At 44.2% G+C, this 8176-nt stretch overlaps 1 protein-coding gene across 1 annotated transcript in view; it reads right to left on the reverse strand.

The window, feature by feature from the left end:
- The window catches only part of CENPK (centromere protein K), a 44021-nt gene that overhangs the window by 35425 nt on the left and 420 nt on the right, over positions 1-8176 (reverse strand). The window contains exon 2 of the mRNA XM_050947115.1: positions 5001-5027. Coding sequence (XP_050803072.1) covers positions 5001-5027 — 27 coding nt within the window. The remainder of the gene's footprint in view (positions 1-5000; positions 5028-8176) is intronic.

Raw genomic sequence — 8176 nt, forward strand, 5'->3', positions numbered from 1 at the left:
AATCCTTTGCAGAAGATTTCTGGGAAGGGCTGCCTTATCTCATTCACCATGGTAGGATGCTTTCGTGTGCCACGCCAGTATTAACTCTTCTGGCATCACTGCGGCACACAACAGTGCAGCATAAGGACTCAGACGCTTGCAGCATCTGGTCCCTTTCTGCCTCTGTTTCCCTCAGGAGAGTGATATCACATGTGATCACCTAGGGGAAACGAGGGGAAGTTTTAAATGCTAGCCCTTAAACAGCAAGCGATTCAATAAATAATCCACCCATTTGGTGAATTCTGGGTCACACCACCATGCTTTCTGGAGCGTGCCCCAGTTGTGGTTGGAAGGAATCACCGCGTATTGCAGCCAGCATTTTAAAAAGGGGATGGGGGGAGGGATCACGACGCTTCCTGTTTGTCTCCCTTCCATCCCAACCCGATGCTGCTTTTGTAACAATCAAATTATTTACGGGACTTTACACTGGTGCCTGTCCTCAAGCACCATCCAGGTTGCCATGGGAAAGGGGGCTGTGCTGAGGTTGGAACCATTGATTCCGAGGATGTCTTAACAAAAACTGCAGTACAAGACCTCTTGCCCATGCCTCATGGCCTCACTCACCATGGCTGTAGCAGCAAACTGACTCTTGCAGTGGCCAGCGGTTCTGATTGCGTTGCTGCTTGCAGGGATGTGCATTGAGGGGTGTTTCTTTTATAAAAAGATTTAACCTTGCACCAGAAACAATATATGCACTGTCAATGCTACTTTTGTGCTTTGTATTCTTTGCAGCTGAAACCTTGTCCATAGACACGTCCTCCAAACCGGAACAGAGACTCTCCTAGATTAGAAGGCGGAAAAAGAAGACTCTGGAGGACATGTTCAATGAGTTAATGCATGCCTCTGAGAGTGACAAGATGGAGCTCAGCGCTTGGAGGATTGCACTGTCCGACAGCCTGCACAATGACTGCGAGGACAGGAGAGCATGCAGGGAACATGAGCGTGACACGCAGGACAAAATGGTGCAGATTATGAGGGAGCAGACATGTTGAGGCGTCTGGGTGAGGTTCAAGGCAGCTGGACACTAGAGAACCATTGAAGCCTATGCTGAACCTGCTGCCATCGTCGTCAGTTCCATATCTTCCTCTCCCAGGCATCCTAGGATGAAGGGTGGGGGTGTGGGGAGAGTCCAGTATCCCTTGCACTTAACTCCAGGGGAGTGTACAAGGACCAGAAGGTGCCCATTCCCACACCTTTGATTGTTATTGCAATGCAATTGTAAGCAAGCTGTCCTTGTCTCCCTTCTCCCCCACCCATGTGTTATCAGCCCTTTCGCCCCAGGTTATCTTACTTTTCTTTGCTGTCTCTCAGTGTTTGTGAGCATAACAAAAAATAATGGATTGAGGAGAAAAGGCTCTTTAATTGTTCAGCACACTGTGGTTAGCAGGGATGTAGTTTACCGGGGAGTACATGAAATGAAGGGGACATCTTGGTAAGGAACAACACAAATAAGTGTCACATTACTGTGAGTCATTGAATAAATGAAACTAGTTTTCAAAGCCTCATGGAGATGCAGTGCCCCTAAATATGCTCTTCTTATTGCCCTGGTGTCTGGCTGCTCAAAATTGGCTGCCAGGTGATCTACCTCAATTCTCTACACTGCTGGAAACTTTTCTCCCTTTGTTTCACAGATATTATGGAGCACACAGCAACAACAATGGGATGTTGCTTTCACTGAGGTCTAACCTAATAAGCAAACTACACCACCGTGCTTTTAAATGTCCAAAGGCACATTCCACTACCATTCTGCATTTGCTCAGCCTCTGGTTGAACCGCTTCTTACTGCTGTCCAGGCTGTCTGTGTACAGCTTAATGAGCCATGGGAGCAAGGAGTAGGCTGGGTCTCCCAGGATCACAACTGACATTTCAACATTACCAATAATTATTTGCAGTCTGGAAAGAAAGTTCCTGCTTGCAGCTTTCTGAACACACTAGAGTTTCTAAAGATGCATGCGTCATACACCTTTCCCGACCATCCCACGTTGATGTTGGTGAAACGGCCCGTGATCCACCAGCGCTTTCAACATCATTGAGAAGTACCTCTTTGGCAAGATGGTCTGGTACCAAGATAGGGATATCTGTTCCGTCTATTGCCCCAATGCAGTTATGGAATCCCATCGGGGCAAAACCATACATTATGTCCTCCATGTTGCCCAGAGTCATTACCCTTCTTAGCAGAAGTGTATTGATTGCCCTGGAAACTTGGATCACAACAGACCCCACGGTAGATTTACTCACTCCAAATTGATTCCCCACTGACCAGCAGCAGTCTGGCGTTGAGAAGTGAGTGGCGATAACTGTGGAAGCTTCCAACTGTCAGAGCAGCTCTAGTTTTAGTATTGCTGCGCTTGAGGGCTGGGGAAAGCTCTTCGCACAGTTCCATGAAAGTGGCCTTACACATTCATAACTATGCAGTCCCACCAGTCAGTGTTTGTTTACCAGGCCCAGAAGCAGCGCTCCATCGTGTTAAGGTGATGCGTGACTGACTCATAGACTTTAAGGTCAGAAGGGACCATTATGATCATCTAGTCTGACCCCCTGCACAAAGCAGGCCACAGAATCTTACCCATCCACTTCTATAACAAACCCCTAACCTACGTCTGAGTTATTGAAGTCTTCAAATTGTGGTTTGAAGACCACAAGCTGCAGAGAATCCTTCAGCAAGTGACCCATGCTCCACGCTGCAGAGGAAGGCGAAAAACCTCCAGGGCCTCTGCCAATCTGCCCAGGAGGAAAATTCCTTCCCGACCACAAATATGGCGATCAGCTAAACCCTGAGCATGTGGGCAAGACTCACCAGCCAGCACCCAGGAAAGAATTCTCTGCAGTAACTCAGATCCCATCCCATATAACATCCCATCACAGACCACTGGGCATGCTTACCTGCTGATAATCAAAGATCAATTGCCAAAATTAGGCTATCCCATCATACCATCCCTTCCATAAACATATCAAGCTTAGTCTTAAAGCCAGATATGTCTTTTGCCCCCACTACTCCCCTTGGAAGGCTGTTCCAGAACTTCACTCCTCTAATGGTTAGAAACCTTTGTCTAATTTCGAGTCTAAACTTCCTAGCGTCCAATTTATACCCATTTGTTCTTGTGTCCACATTGGTACTAAGCTTAAATAATTCCTCTCCCTCCCTAATATTAATCCCGCTGATATATTTATAAAGAGCAAGCATATCCACCCTCAACCTTCTTTTGGTTAGACTAAACAAGCCAAGCTCTTTGAGTCTCCTTTCATAGGACAGGTTTTCCATTCCTCAGATCATCCTAATAGCCCGTCTCTGAACCTGTTCCAGTTTGAATTCATCCTTCTTAAACATGGGAGACCAGAACTGCACACAGTGTTCCAGATGAGGTCTCACCAGTGCCTTATATAACGGTACTAACACCTCCTTATCTTTGCTGGAAATACCTTGCCTGATGCATCTTAAAACTGCATTAGCTTTTTTACTGGTCATATCACAGTGGTGGCTCATAGTCATCCTGTGATAAACCAATAATCCAAGGTCCTTCTCCTCCTCTATTACTTCCAACTGATGTGTCCCCAATTTATAACTAAAATTATTATTATTAATCCCTAAATGCATGACCAGCATTTGCGAATTCCTCCGCTTCATGGCTTCCAGCAGGGCTTGGGTGGCATTACATTGTTCCATGTCGCGGATCCTGCCTCAGCTGACCAAGTACTGCAGGATAAGGTGTGAGGTGTTTGCAATGCTCACAACAACAGTGTACACTTAAGCAGGGTCCATGCTTGCTGTGCTTTGGCATCTGCGCAGGTAACCCAGGCTTAGGAAAAAAGGCACAAAAAAGGCTTGCTTTGTTTGCCATTGATTTCACAAAGGGAGGGAAAGAGTCAGGTAAGTGCATCATGGGAGGCTAATGCCATGTTTCCATAGCCAACCACGCAAATGTTTTGGTCCCATGAGGCATTGCAAGCCCAACCCAACATTCGATTAGGCTCCAGGCACTGTGGGATAGCTACCCACGGTGCAGTGCTCCATGAGTCAATACAAGCCCTGTTAGTGAGAATGTGCTCTGCCAACACAAAGAGCATAGTGAGGACATGCAAAATCGACATGCTTAAATTGAAGGCTCAATGTTGACATATAAAATCAACCTAATTTTGTAGTGCAGACATATCCTGAGTCTTGGATCTCGGTTTGACATCCCGTGTGACCTTGGGCACTTCACATATGCCTAGTCCTGTTAACTCCTATGCATAACTAACTTTGTGCACATGGGAATTCTCAGTGAGCTCAGGTCTACACCCAAAGATAAAGTTACTCATCTACGTAAGTGTTTGAAGGATCAAAGCCTTAATCTCTGTGCTTCAATTTCCCATTTGTAAAATGAGAAGCATTACTAATACTTCCTTTCTTCAGAAGAATGCTGAGGACAGAAAATATGATTAATCATTACATTTTTGAATGAATGAAAACATGTACTTTGCCATTTATAAAAAAGGTAGGTAAAACAAAATAATTATGCTGCTATAAAATGTCTAAAATCCAGGAGTGAGATTACTCAATAAGAAACAGAGCAAAAACAATTGCTGTTCTTTTTTAAAATATTTCAATGGACACCAGGTTTAAAAAATATAGATGGATTTAGTTTTCCCTACAAAGATCATTTCAGAAGTAAAAACTAGAGAACATAGATAGTGAGATCTATAGTCCCCTTGGAACGGCAAACAAATTCAATGGCAACATAAAAATATATGAGTTTAAAGTAATAAATTTTAAACTTGTGATTTATAAGAACATTTCTATTATTATTATTATTATTTCCTATAATAAATCTATCCCAAGTTTTCAACCTGAACTACCTGACAGATTGCCTCTAATATCTTCAAGGAACATTTTCTTTAAACTTAGCTTTATGTAGATCAGCCACAAACAATTTACTTAAATTTAACAAATAACCTAATAAATGAATCAGAAGTGGACATACCTCCTTTAAAAGTTCATCTTGTTTATCCTATAACAAAAGCACAAAAAATAAGTGATATTGACCACTAAAGTTTTGTAATATCTATTTATTTTACAATATATGGCTTGTGACAAAGCTAACAATCTTTCTGTGCCGCTTCATATGACATCCTTTTGGCTCAGCTAATTCAGTTCAAGTCTATATCCACGCTACTTTAATAATTATTTAGGCCTAGATCCTCTGTATATTCCATGTAGGCAGACCCCTACATCCTTGCAGAATCACATTAGCTTCAACTAGGCTCCTTAGTGACATAGGGGCCACCTACACTGAATAACTTGCAGGACTGAGGGGGTGGGTTTCACTGTCTTCATAGAAGTATATATCCTGAATCAGATTCAGAATTCTATATTCTTACTCTGAATGCCAACATAAGGGAAGACTACATATGAGAAGTATGTCAGTCAGAAAGCAGTGACAATAATTAAAAGGAAATACCAGGAATATTTTTTTTAAATATACAAGACCGTTCCCAAATTACACCTCTACCTTGATAGAACACGATCTGATAACACGAATTCAGCTATAACGCGGTAAAGCAGTGGGGAACCCCGGGCCCTTTAAATCCCCGCCCGAGCCCCACTGCCAGAGCTCCAGTGGGGATTTAAAGGGCCGGGGTCTCACCACAGCATCTGGAGCACCAGGCCCTTTAAATTCCGGCCGGGGCTCTGGCACCGGAGCTCCAGTGCTGATTTAAAAGGCCGGGGGCTCCCCGCAGGGGTGATTTAAAGGGCATGGGGCTCTGGCCACTGCGGGGAACGCCGGGCCCTTTAAATCTCTGCCAGAGCCCTGCTGCAGAGCTCCGGCGGTGATTTAAAGGGATCAGTGCTCCCCAGAGCAGCTGGAGCACCGGGCCTTTTAAATCCCCGCTGAGGCTCTGGCACCGGAGCGCCAGTGGTGACTTAAAAGGCCAGGGGCTCCCCGCAGTGGCTGGAGCACCGGGCCCTTTAAATCACTGCCGGGGAAGCCGGTCCACGCCAGTACGCCATACTGGACCAAACCCGATATAACGTGGTCTCACCTATAAGGCGGTGAGATTTTTTGGCTCCTGAGGACCGTGTTATATCGGGGTAGAGGTGTAGTTGTAGAACACTCCAGATTTCAAACAATTAGAAATAGAGACAAGGAGCTGCTTCTAGCCTCTCCTACAAACAGAAAATAACCTGTGTTACCTCCCAACAGTCTTGTTAAATTCCAGATACAGATTATTACAGTGCTATAAAGCAAACAGCTTCAGAATTATTAGCATACATTTATGCAAATCTCCTGTGTATTAATATGGTTTTTAAGTAGCAGGTTTGAACACAGAAAAGCTTGTGACCAAAACTACAGATGATGATGATGATAAAACAAAAAAAAAGCCACACCAACCTTAAGACAGACTAAATGAGAAACGCAAATGGTTTGCCGTGGCTAAGATCTGCTCTAATCTTACAGAGAAATGGGGAATTCTCAGCCTTCTTCTCTAAATACATTTGGCAGTATGGAAATTTGGCAAAAAATCCAATACCCCTACATTCTTCAGCATCGAAAACACAGATAGAATAACAAAAAAACAGTGACACTAAACTCTGGAAAAGGAGATTTCAGTAAAATGATAGTCAAAATGGCTCTAAAGCTAAAAGTAAAGCAAGTAAAATCCCTAGAAGTGGCTTGGATAGAATCTCAGAGGTTATCATCGCTAAATGAAAAGGAAACCAGGAAGGCAAGGTTAAGTGGAAATGTTCAAGAGACTACTTGAGCCAAACAGAAATCCTGCAAAATTTAGAAATCTGCCTCTAGTGAAGCCAATAAACTAAAGCAGCATTTCTCAAATGCAGTCACCAGTGGATTTTTTTTTGCTGTCATGACAGCCTCCAAAGCATGGGCAGAGATTGAGGGAGAGTGGCAAAGCATCAGCCCCTCCCTGCAGTGCCTGGTTGTTGCTCCTGAATAGCTGTTACCAAGGCCAGTGAGATCTGCCGCCTTGGTGTTTGCGCTGGCAGCTAGGATTGGCACCCTGCACCACACAGTCTCTTCAGGGACTCTGGCTAGCCCACCGTGTACATGGTGCCAGAGGTGGCTCTCGTCAGTGAAGGTGGCTGTAGCATTTGGTCACCAGGATGCTCCACTGGACAGCTCCCCTACTCCTGCCCAGCTGGATTCCACAGGCGGCCAGTAAGTTCCCAACCCTGTTCCCCAGGGCGGGCTGTCACTTAAGGGCTGGGGGTGGCAGGGACAGAGACAGGTCGGTAACAATAAAAAGTTATGCACATTGGATGGAAAAATTTAACTACTCTTTCACCTACTGGTACATCAATAAACTACATCAATCTAACCAGGCGGTTACTAGAAAAAGTTCAATGAAAATCTATGTTCAGTTCAGTTCAAAGAAAAAAAAAGAGAGAGAACAAAATGTTACAATGCATAAGGAGCTGCATGGAAAAGACTACCTAAAATGTTATAATAGATAAATCAATGCTGTGACCGCCATGGAATACTGCATGCAGTACTGATCACCGCATCTCAGAAAGAATATTGTGTAACTATCAGAGGGGTAAGCTTGTTAGTCTGGATCTGTAAAAAGCAACAAAGAGTCCTGTGGCACCTTATAGACTAACAGATGTATTAGAGCATAAGCTTTCATGTTAGTCTATAAGGTGCCACAGGACTCTTCATTTGTGTAACTAGGGGAAGGTCAGAGAAGAGCATGGGGAATGATTAAAGGCCTGAAAAAAACTCTCATATGAAGAGAAAATGAAAAAAACCCTTTGTCTGCCCAAGACAGAAAACCTTAATACTTATATCAGAGGGGTAGCCATGTTAGTCTGGATCTGTAAAAGCAGAAAAGAATCCTGTGGCACCTTATAGACTAACAAACGTTTTGGAGCATGAGCTTTCGTGGGTGAATGCCCACTTCCTCAGATGCCTCTGACGAAGTAGGTATTCACCCACGAAAGTTCATGCTCCAAAACATCTGTTAGTCTATAAGGTGCCACAGGATTATTTGCTGCTCTTAATGCTTATGCAACTTACTGTGGGGAGACTAGACTGAACCTGTAAAAACCAAGGCCTCCTTTGCTTTGCATGGACATAAGAGCAAGCCCGAGTCCTTTGCCCCTTCCCACATACTGCTGTACTTCGGTGGAGCGTTTACA

This window comes from Gopherus flavomarginatus, chromosome 3 (assembly GCF_025201925.1).
Source record: "Gopherus flavomarginatus isolate rGopFla2 chromosome 3, rGopFla2.mat.asm, whole genome shotgun sequence".
In the NCBI taxonomy this organism is placed as follows: domain Eukaryota; kingdom Metazoa; phylum Chordata; order Testudines; family Testudinidae; genus Gopherus; species Gopherus flavomarginatus.